Source organism: Calonectris borealis, chromosome 4 (genome assembly GCF_964195595.1).
Source record: "Calonectris borealis chromosome 4, bCalBor7.hap1.2, whole genome shotgun sequence".
NCBI classification, from domain to species: domain Eukaryota; kingdom Metazoa; phylum Chordata; class Aves; order Procellariiformes; family Procellariidae; genus Calonectris; species Calonectris borealis.
In genome coordinates this window covers 78,379,474-78,396,804 of record NC_134315.1, presented here as the reverse complement: position 1 = coordinate 78,396,804, position 17,331 = coordinate 78,379,474, and the positions used below count along the sequence as shown (strand labels likewise).

The following is a 17,331-nucleotide window of genomic DNA, read 5'->3' as shown; positions in this document are numbered from 1 at the left end:
TGTGGGACTGGCAGGATTGTGGGAGTGTACTGTGGGGCTGAGAGATGATAAAGAACTTAAAGTTGCACAGGGGAGATAACAGCAAAGGTTAGTTTAAAATTGCCATGCAATTTTCATATTTTGGAATATAACTTGTAAGTAATTTTTTTCTCTTGAACTATTTTGTATTTTATTAAAAGCCCAGTACATTTTCATTTTAAAACATTTTTCATAGGAAGTAATTTGCAATATTATCTCCCAAGCAGCTATCGCCCTTATCAATGCTTTGATATTTAGGTGCTTGCCAAATACAAATTGCAGTTCCACTTTCCTTTTTGTACAGTGTCTGCCTAGCATGAACACTCAAACTGAAAACCAGGCTTCACTGATGTCACAGAAGGAAGGATCTCAGCTGGATTCATGTACTGCAGCATCTGAATTGCAGCTATCCGAGGGGAATTTGCAAATGCCAGGTAAGAACCCAGCCTCCCTGTAGGCCTGAAGGGGAAAAGGGATGCGAAGGATGAGGTTCACTGCCACCCCTGGAGCTGCCCAGGTCAGCCTGTAGGGAACATTAAGCAGGGTTGGGACTGAAGCCTTCCCCTTTGCACCAGGTGCCGGTCGGTACGCACTCACACTGATGACCACTTGGATTCAGGTGCCTTGAGGCATGGGTCCTTTCATGCAAGGCAACCCAAACACTGCTTTCCCTCCTTTTTGGTGCTTTAGTGCAAAAGAGTTGAATACCAAGTCTCCTGGAAGTGCCCCAGCTCTTATTTTTGAGAATAGAGTGAATGGGAGGAGGAGGAGAGGGTGCAAGTGATCTGTCTCCTCTAGTGAAACCCCTCCATTTAGGGTAAGCTACTCGAGTAGGCACTAGAACAGAGCCCAGGAAAAATGTCTGAACCTTCCCAGTTCATTGATCTGAGTCACTTTGTTCAGCACAGTAAAAGGATGAAATTCCTGAACAGGCAGTTCAGCACCTGTTCCTCACACAAACCTAACTCTGAGTTCTGCCATTGGCTTCAGTCAGGCTCCTTTTCATCTACCACGTATAGAAATGTAAAAGATAAAATTCTAGAAGGGACAGGAAGGATTCAGAAGGGCACCAAAAATAATTCATGCAGAACCACAGCACTGCTGTGGGCTGCTGTCGATATTGCTGTTAGTCGTCATACTTCGTGCATGTGGCTGAAGAGGGGACAAGATGTCCCTATCATGCGAACTAAAGCAGCATGAGACACTTGTTCTATTATGTTAACACTTGCAAGTTTTCTGCTAATTCAGCCACTGCTCGACATTCCAGAAATTAATGAGCAAGCCCAAAATAACATTTCATCATTGTAGTGTATATGGTAGGTATGATTGTGTGTCTTTTTCCTACCTTCAGAAGTCAGGTAATGGGATTAGAACAGGAAGAGAGAAGTGACATGCATCATAGGTAAACAACAGTCATCAATCTCTTCCTGTGGCGGCATTAAAAAAAGTCACTCTAATAGGCTCTGGGATTCCCCATAATCAACTAGAACTTCAAATTTCCCTTTCTGAATAGAAGTGGTTAGTACGAGAAACTTTTAATCAGCATAGTGGAATAGGGAGAGGAATTATGTGATAGACTACTGCACCCAAGATTTTCTCTCTTAGAAAGAAAAGATAAAGGAAAGCGACAATGTGCTTTGTGAACCATTTAACACTTCAAAATTATTTTTGAAAATTTAGTTTTCATAGTAAGCACACCAAGTTATAAAGCACACAACGTCCTTAACTTGCAAAACAGTTTTATTTCACACTTATACAAAGTTAATAGACATTTTAAAACGCTTACAGTACTATAGGTTACATCTACTGCCACTGAATATGTTAATAGGGGACTTGACAGGTCTCTTGAGTTTTCCAGGGTCCAACACAACTGCTGTTCTCCCACAGGTTTAAGCCTACTTCTGTACAGGTTAGAGAGGGTCTATTTAGAGTGGTTCAGAATACAAAACTCAGAGGACTGGGGCAGAATGTGCCAGTTCCACATCTGCACGCTGAGAAGAAGATACGTAAATGAACACTTCTCCTTTCTGCTCCTGAAACTAATTCTCCCCCTGCTGGGCCCTCACAGCTCATGAGAGCTGAAGCAGCTGTCGCGAGGAGCTAATCCAGGAGCTGGTTCTTCCTTTCCTCTACAAACTTCCTTAGTGCTGTCAAGCAGCAGAAGCTGTCTGAAGAAAGAGGGATCTAACAGATGCTGGTGAAATACTGTTCTTTCTCTCCTCTTCCCATTGAACCCTTCTGACATTTTGCTATCTACTTGCCACTTCACTGTGAGCACTAACAAACCCTCCTTCAGGTGCCTTATTAGAGAGAGATGTGATTTAGGATTATACCATTTCCCTGCAGTTTTGAAGCTGATTATCTAATCAGGACCCAAGGATAAACCCTCCTGCAGAACCACATATTGGATGTCATGTTGTGTGTCACTGCTCTGTTGCCGTAATTCAGAAGGAAATGTGGCTCTCCAGTAAGTCCTACATTGACAGTATATGCAAGAAATATTCAAGAAAATGAGGGTATTCCTAAAAAAAAAAAAACCCCAAACCTGGGATGTCTGAAATGTATTTGGATTGCATGGATCTAAATATATTCAGTGTTCCACAGGTGTCCAAGGTGAGCTACTTTTTCACTTCAGATGTGAGTCCTCCCTGCAACTTGACTGTAAACAGCCACAGACAAAATTTACACTAGTGCACCATAGAACTGAACTTTTTAGGTATCTAAAATCCCGGCATAACAGCAGCTCTGTAATGTCTTGGGAGTAAGAACAATGGCACAAGATGTTGGCTGGTTATACAATAAACTTCAATAATCCAAGCAGGTTACATTCAAGTAAACTAGGTTTCAGATAAACAGAAGAACATCTACTGATGGCACACAGCTCCAAATGAAGAACCAAACCTGGTTATCTACACTTGCTTTCCATTAGGTCCAAAAACAACTTGCCAGGGGAAAACAGTGTTTCATACAGAAATAAAGACAGATATGCAATTGGTTTTAGAGTCTTTCATGGAAATAAACAAAAGGAAACAAATATCAAAAGATAACCTAAAAGCCTTAAAAGGAATAAAAATACTGTGCTTGTACCTTCATTCTGTAGCCTTAGGAAAGTCAGAAGTGGCCTCTCCCAGCAGCAGTGGGAATCTTCACATCTCAAGCGAAATGTCTTTTAGTTAAGTAGTTGAAACACAGCATTCTTTATCCAAAATGGCAATCAATAAATTGTCGAGGGGGAGGGGAAGCGACCCTGCCTTGCAGGTTCAGTTCATCCTTCCTTTTCACTTCTGCACTATCTCATTTCAACAGTTCTGGGTACTGAAGCCCCCATTCCCCAATTAACTTTGCTGAAAAAGAATGAACCAAAACCCTGTCCTTTCAGACTTTCTTTATATGGCAGAAAATACGCAGGAGACACAAGCCCAGTTTTTAAGTCTTTTCCAGGTTATCTTTTGGAGCAGCTGTATAGCAAGGCAACAAATATTAATACAAGCTAGTTTTCTTCATGATTCTCAGAAATTCTTGCTCACTTACTTCTCCATCTCCATCTCGATCAGCTTCATCAATCATTTCCTACAAAACACATTGTACATTTGATCAGGCACTGGACTCTAAGTACAAGATCTTCCATTCATTAAAACAACAACAACAAATCAGAAGCACTTCATGTGAAAATGTAAATATGTATTTGATTGCTCTTGGTATTTCTGACCTCTCAGCCCTTTTTGTATAGGCATAAATTTCCACCCAATCCTTAGGAGCTACGGGATTGGTCTGTGCCTGTCAGGAAAGCTCTGGCAAATCAGAATTTACCTGAAGTTCTTCATCTGTTAAATTTTCTCCCAGCTCCTTGGCAACCCTTTTCAAGTTTTTGAATGAAATTTTTCCTGTCCCATCATCATCAAATAATCTGAAAGCTTTCAAGATCTCTTCTTTTGAATCCTTTTCACTCTTAAAACAAGAGTAAAACATACATTAATTAGAAAACACCTGCCACCGAGATATTCCTTTTCAGTATTTTTTTTACGCTATCACAAGAATTTCTGTTAAGAATTCCTACCATTTTTTGCGTCATCATAGCCAAAAAGTCTTCAAAGTCAATGGTGCCGCTTCCTTCTTTGTCAATATCTGCTATCATTTTCTTAATTTCTTCCTTCTTTGGCTCAAAGCCTAAAGCACGCATCGCAACCTGCACCAAAAAGCAATTCTGTTAGGAGGCCACCAGAATTACAGTGTCAGCAGCTGCACTAAAGCTTGTTTGATTTCCTTGTCCAAAACTAGTAATAACTCACTGCGGTGAAAACATCCTGATATCTCTTACCAGCTTGTTTCATCTTTAGATCCATGTGGAACATGGATATATTTCTGAAACTAAGAGAAACTTTTTGTGTCTCAATTAAGTAAAGGTTCCAAACTTCATAGTTCCTAAAGTGACTAGATTATCAAAATGGGACTTCAAGGGAGATTGGAGACCAGGGATGTGATCTTGCTCCATTTGAAATTAAGGGCAGAATGCCCATTAATTTTGATGGGTGCAGAATTATATGCAGTTAACTTACACAGTCCAGTACACAGAGATAGAAGAAATCCATACGCGTAGCTCTTGGTGCTTCTGGCTAGGTGGTGAGGAGGGGGGAGCGGGAGGGGTGGGAACTGACAATATTCTCTAAGTGTCTCAGCCTCAGCAAAGCAAAGACTGACTGCTGTGCTAGTTGAGGCAAAGAAAAGCAAACCTTCTGAGCCTTACAGAGCACAAGCAAAGTATTACTGTAAAAACAGTTGTGTAAATTGTTGTACAAATGCTTAATATTAACATTGTTTAAAACCAAGCTCTGGCATTTCATCAGCCTAAAACGATTTTCCTACTTGGGTGTTTAATAGTAATTTCACAATCCTGGTGTGCCAGATGATTACAGCATATTTAATTCAGAGACTGAAGTTTCAAGAACACATAACTAGAGGAAGATTCGAACTGTGAACATTCGTTCTTCATATATGCTCTAGTGGAAATCAATAGTTAATATTAGGCAGAAATTTTCTCGCTAAACACTCTTCTACTGCAAAGTGCCAACTTGCCAGAAACTTAACTGAAGTGTGTTTTCTGACCAGTTTCTTGCGATGGGACAACTGAAAATGTTCCGGTTTGCCTTTCAGAGAGGAACACCTTCTATGATAAATATCCATTATTTTGAATTAATTTTGAAAAAGAAAAACATAGCATTAGATGGTTGATGCTAAAATGTTTCAGACCATTTTAAGAACTGTATTTTAACATGTATAATCTGCATTCATGCTCTCCTTACCAAGCATAAGTACTTCCAAATAAATCCTGAGATAAGTCACAGGCTTAGGCAACTCATGCTTCTAGGTTACATACGCAGAAATTGAGGCAGAGTGTGTGTATGTGAGAAATCAAGGTCAAGGAGATAAAAGGTTCATGCTTAAAAAAAGATCAGACACATAAAAACATAGGGAGAGAACTGAGAATAATCTTCCCCTTTGTAGCACTGTGTGTATGCACGTGTACGCACACACGCACACCACTACCTGAATTGCTACTGAAATGCAACTCGGATCTCTGTTTTCTTCTTTTTTAAATTAAAAAACAGGTAATTTTTGGATTATGTATATGAAAATATGGGTGTTTCTTTCTGAATGTGTGCAAAATCTATGTTTAGTTCTGAGATGAAGAAAAAATTTAATATTCTGATATTCATCCCAAAACAACAACAAAGTCCACTTCCCAGAAACAATGACCTTAGCCAGTCATGAAAACTGAAATGTGTTCTGTGTGTACGTAAACAGAGGAACTGTTTAGTTCCTCTAATGCTCAGATATTCAAAGCTATCTGACCTACTATCCATGTATTAAGAGAAGCCTGTCTGCTCTGAAGTATTACATACAGAGCTTTCTCAAGTTAACCATGTAGTACACCCCAAATTCAGTCATGACAGCAAGCCGTTATTCTTATTTGTACTCCAAAACTATTTTAAAATCGTTAGGGCTGGACAAACAGAAAAAGCAGCTACAATTTTGAGATCAAAGCTATTTACATCGAAGAAAAAGAAGTTTGAAAACCTTCAGTTCTTTTATGTCGATGCTTCCAGATCCGTCAGTATCAAACAAATCAAAAGCTTCTCTGATTTCCTGCTTTTGCTCTTCTGTAAGTTCAGGTTTCAAGCCACTTTTCTTCCGCTGGGCTGTACTTAAGCCAGGTTTTCTATAGTTGGATGCCTTCAGAAAGTGAAGGAGAGAAAAGATAAGAAATAGCCCACTCCAGGGAAAATTCAAAACACAACTAAATTATAAATAACAACAGTAAAGCTGTAGCAGAAGCGAGACACATTCTTTGCTGCAAGTGGTAGACACTAGGTCTCTGTACTCATTTTCTTAGGTTATTCTAGAAGGAAAACAAGCTGAAGATTAAACAGAAGGATCATCAATTAATGGAGTAATGCCAGAAAAACAGGCAGGCAGTCTGAAAATGAACACTCCACTGAGGTGACTAAGACCCTCTGCACCTCCTGCTGGTTGCTCCCATGTGTTAGGAGTGGTTTCACCTGGAAAACATGAGTAAATCCATCCTCACAGCTAAAAAGGCTGGTTGTACAGGGTCTTGACTGTAAGAGGGACTCCAATTCAGCCACTCCTCAAAGTCAGTACTGACATGGGGTGTCTGAGAGCATCTGCTCTGTTGGAGCAAAGTTTAAAGGGAGCTGTGTAGCTCTAGCCTGCTGTCCACCAACTAGCTGTGGTGCTAGGTAACAACATGCCGTGCTAGCAGTGAGATCAACACAAAATCTGTCCCATAAGGAGAACTAATCTGCTTGTGCTGAGCTGGTGCATTATTATCCAGGACATTTCTGAGACCTTTCCTGCTTCTGGTGTAAGCTAGTGCAGTACAGAGTGTTTCCCCACCACCACCCGCCTATTGAACAGGAAAGATGTTTTCCTCAAGTATAGGTTTTCTTCTAAACCAGCAGCAGACAGATTTTAGTCCTTTAGTCTTGAATCTGCACAAATTCATGGAAGGAAGGGCAGTCCCTCCCACCTCCAACTTTTAACTGGTTGGGCTTTATAAAAGTAAATAAATACCAAGAAAGGAATTTGTTTTCTAGCTACTCCTGAGCAATCTCTTACCTCTGCTGAATTTGTTACCATGGGATCTCTTTTAAATACCCAATGTGTAACACAGAAGATGCCATTTTGTTGTATTTGGAAATGAAATTCACTTTTTAACATGATTTGTCCCTCCCAGATTGGATTGCAGACCAATTTGTTTGGCACACCTCTGACTTTTCCCTGTTATAACACAGGCATCTTTATATTCCGCTTCGGGAGAAACCAACGTGAGACCTTTTCCTGACTATGAAGAAAAAAATGCTAACACACTGACCTGAACCTTTTTTCTTGCATCCTGTGTATACACCTACAAATCTAGTGAAAACGTTGAAGATCCTGAGGAGTAGTGTGTGCATGCCTCCTCTTCCATTTATTTCAAAACCGAATTGTGCAAATCCATTTTATATTTCACCTTCTGGCCTGGCCAATGCCATTTAAATGTGCCACACGCTACAGGGGACCGAATGAAGTGGAGGAGGTCAGCAAGCTGTGCTGAGATTAACCGGGCATGTTTCCTCCACCTTAACCCCACACCCTGAAAGCAGGTGACATGTTTTGCGATTCTTGGTGTTTTACCGGGGGTGTTTTTCGTAGTGCCAGGGGTTTTTTGGGGGAGGGGGGGCTCTCATTTCCCTTTTTGGCCGGGATGTTGACTTCCGCCTTGTGTGAGAAAACCAAGCAGCAGAGGCGGCCTCAGCAGCCCGCGCTGCTCCCCACGGCCCTTCGAGCCCAACGTCTGCCGGCCCGCCCGAGGCCAGGAAACGGCAGAGTGCTCCGGGGCCCTGGGAAAGCCGGGCCCTGGCCGGCGCCGCGGGCACAGGCGGGAGCTTGCACCAGCCGTTCCGCGAGAGGCGGCGAGGGGAAGGGGAGTCCGCGGCGGGGGGAAGGACGCTCACCATCTGGCCGCGGCCGCAGGGACGCCGCTCCGGGTTGGGACGGGACGGCCCTCTCGGACCCGCCGCTCCTAACGGCCCGGCCCGCCTCGCGGAGGCGAGTGCACCCACCGCCGCACGCAACGAACACGGCCCGTCCAATGAGCGAGCCGGGCGTGCGGGGGAACCCGCCCCCCTCCCTCAGCCTGGGCCAATGGCACCCGGCGGGTTCGTGATGTCAGCGAGAGCGCGGGGGCCGCTCCGCCCGCTGGGTGTACAAACAAGCGGCGGCGGCGGTGTCCTGGCAACGGGGTTCGGCGCGTGCGGCGGCGGTTGGTGGCGCGCGGCGGGGCCGCTCGTTGCCGGCCTACCTCAGCTCGCCTCAGCCCAGCCCGGCCGCGGGGAGCGGAGGAAAATACAGCCGAATCGGTGAGAAACCAGCACCTACCTGCTGCGGGGCCGGCGAGGGGCCTGAGCTGGTCCTCCAGCCGGGAGGAAGCGGCCGGGCCGCCACCAGGCCTGAGCAGAGCAGCTCCGGGGCGCCTGCTGAGCGGCCTCGGCTCCTGGCGGGGTGCCCTCCGCCTCCCCCATGCTGCTTTCCACTTCCAGACTGCGAGTGACGTGGGGCTGGTTCACCATGGGCGTTTGGGTTCGGCCACGCTGACCTAGGAAGCTCTTTCTCTTCCTACATCAGTAGTTGTTAGTGCTGGCTCTTAGGTAGACCAGGTAAGTCGTGACAGTTACCTGAACACTTGGTGGTTTGGTTGCGAGCAGAGCATTTTCCACCTGTTTTCTCATTTATCGTGCACCAGTGCTGGCACAAGAGAACGTATGTGCGTGCATGCATGCAAGACTTTTTTTGCCAACATTTCACAGAAATACATTAATTTGGAAAACTGATCTAAAGTTTTGTTGTATTAGCTTTCATGGTTGAGGTTCTGTAAGACAGAGTAATAAGTGTTCAGCATACCTCTTGTATCCCAGAGTTCTTCACTTGAGACCCCTAAAACCCGTGTGTGTAAACATAAACTGAACGTAAGGTTGAGTTTTATTTTGTTTGCAGAGACAGGTGATGAGGCAGGCAGCAGTAGGTCAGCATGCAAGTTACCTCAGCAGAAGCCTTCTGTAGTTGGTGTCTCACGCATGGCTGTCCTTCACTACCAGTTTGTTCATTCATTGTCCAGGATGCTTCCTCCTCTTTGCTGACCTCACTTGTGTTTGACTCTGAAATGAAATTCCACTCGACCCTTTATCTTTTCCACCTCAGACTGGATGGAGAAAGAGGTAAAAGGTTAGGGCATGGGGCGGATGAAAAGTTGAATTTTGGGTCTGCTGTATATTGGTTCCTACAGCATAGGATAGTGTGATGTTCTTGCCAAAATAACATGCATAAAACAAAGGGGGGCGGGGAGGAAGTATCACAGAATCATAAACCACACATGCCAGAGGTTGTGCAAGCAATGAAATAAAAACATTCTTTCCTGTAAGTGCATGCCCTGCCTTCATCTGGTTTTGCAGCCAAGCCCTGGGTCCATTTGGTTCAGGTTTATGGATCTGCAGGAGTACAGACTGGTGTTCAAAATGAAGGTACAGTTTTAAAATACGAGTTTATGCTGAAAGTAAGGGGCACACTTTTCAACTTAAATTTCAGAGAAGATTTTAGCTAAGCAACTTGTAGTTGGCTGCATTGAGGTCTGGTGGAAGCGCGTTGACTTGATAGAAGGTGCTGCACTAACTCTAATTAATCTGTCTCGTAACCAGTCTTCGTTTCACATTTGTTGAAATAAAAAGGCCATTCTAATAAGACAGTGGCTCATTGCTGAGCTGAACCCTCGTTTGGGAGTGACTGGGGAGTAAGAAGTTCACTGTACTGGAACATGGAAACCCCTTTCCCACCAGTCCTTCCATAGTTGTCTCCCATCCAAACAGCAGCGTGGCCTTCTGCCCAGAACTACCTGCCAAGGAGTGAGAGCGCATTACTTGGCCTTTCAGCATAGCTAATTTAGCTCTTTCCTAAATTTTATGAAGAGAACCACAAATTGGTTATTTGTTCTATCAAAACAAGAGCAGGTTGAGAAGTGACCATTACTAGTTGAGAACTGCTTGAATTTGGAAACAGTGATCTCAAAAACAACAAAAAAACCACCAACAACAAAACCCACCCCCACCTCTCCAAAAAAACCCACCAAAATTACTGTCATAGTAAATCCTTAGGGGAAATCAGATGGAATGAGTTTTGGGGGGAGTGGGAAAAACGTTTCATATTGGATTCCATGATCCAATGATTATTACTTAATTGCTTCTATTTTTTTTGTTTGTTTGTTTCAAAACAAGCTACTTGTGATATTAAGCTAAGGATTCTAGTTAAGAAAAAAGAGGCTTTTTTATTATTGCTACTGGAAGTACTGATATGGATACATAGCATGGCTAGACCATTATCACAAGAGATTGCCAAGAAAAATTTCGAGAAAAACCCTCAAGCAGGTTGGATGGAGGTTTTCGGATGCACACTCCCAGTGCAGTTTTAAAGCCAAAAGTACTTGCGTATCTAAAAGTCCTTTTCTTAAGTTGTTGATTACGGATAACTATAGACTAAAGTAATTTCTTGGTTAATGATTCTTTTGGTACTTCAGCATGTATCTAGTAATTGAAGGGAAATTCTTTGTCAGTTTGGGCTAGACTATAACTTTAGGTCTGTCAGCATATAAAGATTATTTCTGATTGCCTACTCTGCTTTTTAAATTCACACTTTGTCTTCATTTGAATTAATATTCAGATGGACTTTCATTGAGTGGGGCAGAAAAAGAGTTTTTTTGATTTGGAAAAGCTATGCAAAGGGACCTTTAGGGAGATGAAATAAATTATTTGAATCTGAGCATAAAAGGTATATGGTTAAGCCTTCTTAATTCTTGGTGTGTATGCTTTTTCATGTAAAAAAGAAAAAAAAGAGGAAGCTTTAGTTTAATCCATGTGGTCTGCCACAGGAGTGTGGTGTGGAAGGGATTTCAAGGGAAAGAAGACTTATTTTTGGCATATTAAAACTGAGTAGTAGATCAAAACTTTAAAATCTTGGCAGTTTGCTTTGTAAGGTATAAAGAAGTGGCATTCCTTTTCATGCACGTTTAATGAAGTATTGATGTGTACTAAATGGAATAAATAGAATTGGAATAAAATAAGTTTGATTATGTTTTTCCAGATTTGAAGGTTAAAGTCAGTGGCATAAGTATTGGTACCAAGATGGATCTGTGCAGAGCACTTTGATTTTGCACATAATTGTCCATTCTGCTTTAAGGAACTTTTGCTCTAAGTAAGGCGAATAACTGAAACTCTAGATAGCTGGTCAGGAGAGAAATGGTAGTTCTATAGAATCTGTACTGCTTCACATTTAAGAAACCACTGGAATTAACTGGATAGCACTGTACTATCTTCCAACAAGAAAAAATTCTTTAGCAATGCAACATTTCAGCAACTATGTGCATGGATATCTCATAATAAGTGCACAGGATGAAGAACTGTTTTATACAGACAGCGGTCACAGGAGAGCTGTGTTCAATGTTAGACTGTTAAATTAAGTTTTTGGTGATATATTCTCTGGAGTGCTGTGAGGATGGGGTAGTAAGTTTGTGTTCTGTTCACAGATGCTGCCTGCTGCCCATGGCTTTCAGGGATGTGAATGCAAGAAGACATATTGGACTTCAGCAGCTCTCGTCCTTAGCATTAGCTGGAAGAACATTATTGGGGCCAATGAAATCATGTAAATTCATTGTGGATGAAAGCACCAACCAAAGCACATTGATTTGTTCTGCTGTTAGACTGATTGAAAGTTTGGATTTAACTAGTGCTGCTGGACAGCTTCTTAATGAAACCATTCAGGCACAAAACAAGGAGTTTAAGACTGGAATGAGTACCCTGTTGTTTCTCATTGGTGCATGGAGCAATGCTGTACTGGAGTGCCTCCAGCAGAATGTTCCTGTTTCAGCAATAGTATCTGTGATGTCTGAGGGGTTGAACTCTTGCTGTGAGAGAGTCCAGTGTCTTCAAATATCAACACATGATGTAAATAAAGAGCTCTGTTCTAGCAGTGTTAGGCCAAACGCTTTTAAAAGCAAAACTTGCCAAATTGGACATGACGATCTTCTAAATCCTCAGATTTTCCTGCATTTTCAGAAAGATATTTCTGCACCAGAAGAAGTAATTCCAATAAATTCTTGTCCCCAACAAGAAGATGATTGTAATTTTAACAAGTGTCTGGTTTCACCTTTGACCGGCTTTGGTTCAATAGCTTCTCTTGTCAAACCAGCGGGTGACAAAAGTACATCCGTGATTTCTGGAAGTGGTGTTACTGCATCCAGCTGTAACAGACAAAAGTTAACCCACAGCAGATACTTCAGCACTCTAGGAAAAAGCCATTTTTCAAGTCAGCAAGGTAATTTTCAGGGATACCTTTCAGGACAATGTGAATGTTATGGTTTAGGACACCTGGCAATGACACTGAGCCATGGAAATCAGACTAGCATGAAACTGCTACAAAGCATTGTTGCGTATCAACAAGAGAGAGCAGAATGCAGTGGCTCCTCCCGGTTTAATATTGCAGAAATTGTGACGTGCTGTTTACTGGGCCTGCCTGAAAGCTATTCTTGTGTCTCCCCAGGCTTTGTCACATTAGTATCACCAGAACAAGCCACGGTTATCAAATACTTTGAAGACAAACCTCTTCGGATTCTGCTAATGGATGGTGACCTAACTGAACAATATCGTCACTTAGGTTTTAATAGACCATGTAATGTGAGGACCGTATTGGAGCATCCGAGCCTACAGGAAGTCAGAGCAGGAGACTTGTGGCTAAGCAGTATGTTAGATATTCTGATAAGCTTTAAAGTAAACTTGGTTTTGGTCAAAGGAAACGTGTGCGAAAACTTAATGGAAAGATGCATAGCAAACAGTATATTGGTAATTGGTTCTGTGACTCGGGATGTGTTGTGTGCCTTTGGGGAGGTCACCAGCGCCCAGCCAGTGACATACCTCACCCAGCTGAATGCTTCTTGTGTGGGGAGCGGGGCCCAAGTGGAGCTGTGGGAGGCCTGCGATGGGCGTGCAATGGATCTGGGTGAGCTTGTGCCAGTCGGGATAAAAGTGCGAGGAGTTCCCCTGCTGACGGCTGTGCTTACCACTACTGTAGCTTCAAAGATGCAGCTCATCGAAGACCAGTTCTGGACTCTAGTATATCGACTCCATCATGCTTTAAATGATGAGAAGGTTTTTCTTGGTGGTGGTGCAGTGGAGCTCTTGTGCCTTAGTCACATTCAGATGCTTGCAGAACAGCCTTTACAGCCAGCAAATAAAAACACCGTGAAAGAGTTTCACAATCCTTGGCTGGCAGCATCTGCGACAGAGTATAAATCAGTTGTGCTCCAAGCATTAGCAAGCGGCTGGAAGCAGTATCTTTCAGTGGTTATGTGTAACACTGCAAAAGCTGCATCGGAGTTAGAAGCATGTACCTTAGTTGATCATCACCTCAAAAAAGCAGCTGAGTCTGGCTCTCCCTCAGCATATATATTGAAAGGGTTTAGAAGAGGTGATCTGCTCAGGGGTGGTTCTGGTCCCTTCGCTGACCACGGAGAGGGTTTAAAGGTTTATGATAATGTTACAGCCAAGACAGAGGCATGGCGGAGAGCTCTAGACTCGGTGCTACTAGTGCTTCAAACAGATGCCGAAATTATCACAGGTCCCAAAAGGAATCAGCTACTGAACTCACATGTGTCAAGTGAATTTATGTTTTTATAGGACTTGCACGCTTTATTTGTAAGTCCATGAGTCAGTGGAAGAAATCCAGGTGCAACCTACATTTCTTCATCGTTTATAAAGCAAACATTTAGATGTGATTATGACTTTAGAGTGTAACAGTGGAAATCGGAATGTGAGACAGTCACAAGGTAGATATAATTTCCCATTTCTAAAAACGGGAGTTAAATAACAAACAAAAGTCACTTGTGGGCTGACCTCTAACCCCAGCTGTGCATTTCTAACTAATGATATTGTCTGTATGGATAGATTAATCCAGCCAAACTGACTTCTCTAATCTTATTTAGCAGAGCAGATGTGCAGTTTTTTCATTATAATGAGGAGCACTGGGCAGTGGGTAAATGTCCAGTCTAGTTGGAGAAAAGTTTGATACCTTGGATACGCTTACGTTTTGAACATGCGCTGTCTGTATAAGGTATTTGGACTTGTGTTCTGTAAATTATTCTTGTTTAATGTCTTCTAAAGAAGGGTAGGGATTTCTTACATAACATTGGCATACTTGTGTTAAATGAAAGAATATATATAACGTAATTAATTTTTAATTAATATCTTGCTCTTAATTTCTGTGCATTGCAAATGTAAGAGTTAAACTTGCAGTAATTTGAGTGTTACATTTAATGCTAAGAGATTGTGTTAGTATATTCTACCTTTGCATATTTATATGGGCCATATATGTCTTATTTTCAAATACATACCCTTTGGAATGTCTTTCGTTTTGACATAAATTCAGGCTGAATCCTCCCTTTTGGTATTATAGAATGGATGTATCTCTACACAAAGTTTTCTTTTACATCGCAAGTTGGATTTTTAGATTATTTCCTTTGGGCTCTTTCAGTTATCCTTGCAGAGAGGAAAATGTTGTTGTATGTTTTAGCTGTTGGCTGAAAACCGAAAACGAATCTATCATGATGATTGAGGCAAGGCATTTTTACTGTGTTTCAGCACTTAAAATTTGAAAGCAGAGCCATGGAGAACTGGCACTTTGTTGCAAGAAAGAGGTGTGTAACTATGGAGACATTTTTTCTGAAATTGGAATTCTGAATCACACTTCAAGTGAAACGTCTCACCATTCCGGTGAAAACAGAATGGAAAAAGAATGGAAATGGTGATACTAAAGCAGATGCTTGCTTTTAGGAACTTTCTAATTAAAATGCTAATGGCTGGCAGTACTTGATTAAGCACTTACTCGTGATTGCTGGTGCTGGTGGCAGACAGTCCTTCTGTGGTGAAAGCTAAGAACTGGGGTGGGCTAAAGAGTGTTTTCTGAGTTGTGATTCAGTAGAAAGGCAGACAAAACCCGAGTGGTTATTTTATTGTTAGAGCCTTCACTACTAATTTACTATTTCAAGTGAATGTTTTTTCTTCTGGACTTACTTTCTGCAGTATTTCCCCACTGCAGAAGACATCTCAGAGAAGAGCCATCAGCTGCCTCATCCCCCGTGACCAGGGGCAGTCCCCCAGTTGACTTGTACTGAGCCTTAACACAGTTCTCTGCCTCTGTTCCCTGTTGGAGTTGCTCCTTCCTCCTGGGAAGGCCCTTCCCCTCTACCTGTGCATTTCAGGATGCCTAATTCCAGAGGGCTTGAGTTAGTGAAAAGGAAAGACGGTTCCTTAAGTGTCTCCCCCGTGGTGCCAACACTTTGGCATTATACCCCATTATAATTGTCAGTAGATATTTGACAGTATCTGATATTTTCTACCTCCCTCATGTTCTCCAAATTTTTTTGCTTCCTTTCATGTCTTTGTCCCCATAGCACATAACTCCATAACCTACACTGCATTCTGCTAAAAATAGCACTTTTTGAGACTTGCTCCCAGCTTATGCGTCTCTATAGCTGGGAGTTCCCCAGAGAGGTGGGGTAGGCTACTGAGGTTCTAAATGAACCTTAAGCATGAGATGAAATTGGGATCCTTAGAAACAGCTTTTGAGTGTTGAATTGACCAGAAGCCCTAACTTCATTTTTATGAAGAAAAGAATCCATCTTAATGCATTTTATCCTGGAGCTTTCTTCTATGCTAATATATAGTGTATCAAATGATATACTCAGATCTTTCATAGAGCTGTTTACCGAAGTGGTTCACACTAGGTGAATAATTGAAAGAAAGACACAGATAATGAAATTCATCCTTAAATATGGTTTAGGTAGATATAGGTGTATACATGTGTCTGTGTATTAAAGTAGTGTTATACAGTTTGTTTTCAAAGGTTTTGTTCAGAGTTCCCATTGCTGAATTGCATATTTTTATATTTGTATTCTACTTGCATGTAACTGGAAGGCTTTTAAGGAGTTTAAGGGAGCATATTAATAGCAGTTGCCTTTTAGAAATATGAGAGAAAAACTTTTCTGTGTGTAGAAAGCTATGCTCATAGTATTTGGCCATCTCTGACCTGAAACTGTAAATATTTTGGTTTTCTAACAAACTCCAGAATTCAGTGGATTTTGACGAAATCTCATCAGTACTATAGGGATTTATAATTTTAATTTAAAACAGTAGTTCCTAGCAGCATAGGGATCTAGTTATATTAAAGTTTTCATCATCCTGCAATTACATTTTCATGATTAATCAGTTGGCAATTGATGTTTAACTGCTTGGCCACACTCTTGGTATACTAAGACATGAGAAAGAGTTTGGTAGATCAAAAGAGGCAAAAGGAGCTAGTGGCTGTTAGGTGAGACAGAAATGGAAATACGGCATAAATAAATATAAACAAACTCTGCTTCTCTGCAAGTGTTTGCAGCTCATGTTTGGCTTTATACTGTTTTTCTTGTATCTCCTGTACTGAGCATTGCATAATCCCTGTTCCCAAGAAATGATCCAGTTGCACTTTATTTGAATAATAGAGTTAAGTGGATTATGGAAAAACTGCATACATGAATTGTATTGAGGTGGTCCAAACATCTATTTATAGGGCTCTTAGACACTGGGAGCTGACGCACCAGATGTTGAGAAAATCCAAAATGATGTAATTTTTCCAATCAGGCTTTTAAAAAGCACATAATGATATATTTAAATACTGTGATGCAGAGGTTTTCTAAAAAGCTGTCAGACATTATATTTTGATTATTTAACACTTGCTTTTCTACAGGCCATTGAAATGGAAAATTTTATAAACTAGCTAGATATTGTATCCTGGATTACTTAAAATTATTTCTTTGATATGCATAGAAGACTAACATGCAAGCTGTCCTCAAGGCATCCTCCTTCTGCAGTGTGAAATACGATATACACGTGTGGCTTCCTCAGCTTCAAATCTCTCAAACCTCTTTGCAACATAGAATGAGGTCCTGTGCGTGTCTGCCATGGCTCTCAGCGCAGGGAATGATTTTAACAACTGCCGCGGGCGATTCCAGCTTCTCCTGGGCAGAGGCTCCTCCTAGGGTACACAAAGGCTGTTTGTGTAGAGTATGATGTGATGGAAGAGCTAAGCTTTTACATTTGACGTGCCTGGGAAATTGGGGAATGGCAGAGATTTTAAGAAAGGGATTGTCCCAAGGAGTAGGCAGCATCTCACTCCCTG

General features: G+C 41.9%; 2 protein-coding genes and 1 long non-coding RNA gene across 8 annotated transcripts in view; 2 read left to right on the top strand and 1 right to left on the bottom strand.

Annotated features, from left to right (window-relative positions):
- Positions 1-7,439, top strand: part of LOC142082235 (uncharacterized) — a 38,293-nt gene extending 30,854 nt beyond the window's left edge. Inside the window, exons 4-5 of the long non-coding RNA XR_012673621.1 lie at positions 323-452; positions 7,274-7,439. This is a non-coding gene — a long non-coding RNA (uncharacterized LOC142082235). The remainder of the gene's footprint in view (positions 1-322; positions 453-7,273) is intronic.
- On the bottom strand, positions 1,741-8,175 carry LOC142082234 (uncharacterized). Of its 2 annotated transcripts, none has more exons than XM_075150220.1 (5): positions 8,034-8,175; positions 6,094-6,249; positions 4,076-4,204; positions 3,829-3,966; positions 1,741-3,588 (listed from the first exon to the last, which is right to left on the bottom strand). In XM_075150220.1, the coding sequence occupies exons 1-5, from the start codon at positions 8,034-8,036 to the stop codon at positions 3,499-3,501; spliced, it is 516 nt and encodes a 171-aa protein (XP_075006321.1). In that variant the 5' UTR covers positions 8,037-8,175; the 3' UTR covers positions 1,741-3,498. The 2 variants fall into 2 exon arrangements, with proteins under 2 accessions (XP_075006321.1, XP_075006323.1); XM_075150222.1 differs by having other exon boundaries at positions 6,069-6,249; positions 8,034-8,156.
- Positions 8,176-8,280: 105 nt separating this feature from the next.
- On the top strand, positions 8,281-14,088 carry BBS12 (Bardet-Biedl syndrome 12). 5 transcript variants are annotated; one of them, XM_075150216.1, is made up of 4 exons: positions 8,449-8,735; positions 9,194-9,293; positions 11,648-12,435; positions 12,661-14,088. In XM_075150216.1, the coding sequence occupies exons 3-4, from the start codon at positions 11,664-11,666 to the stop codon at positions 13,791-13,793; spliced, it is 1,905 nt and encodes a 634-aa protein (XP_075006317.1). In that variant the 5' UTR covers positions 8,449-8,735; positions 9,194-9,293; positions 11,648-11,663; the 3' UTR covers positions 13,794-14,088. The 5 variants fall into 5 exon arrangements, with proteins under 5 accessions (XP_075006315.1, XP_075006314.1, XP_075006317.1 ...); XM_075150213.1 differs by lacking the exon at positions 8,449-8,735 and adding an exon at positions 8,360-8,438 and having other exon boundaries at positions 11,648-14,088; XM_075150211.1 differs by having other exon boundaries at positions 11,648-14,088.
- Positions 14,089-17,331: the final 3,243 nt, after the last annotated feature.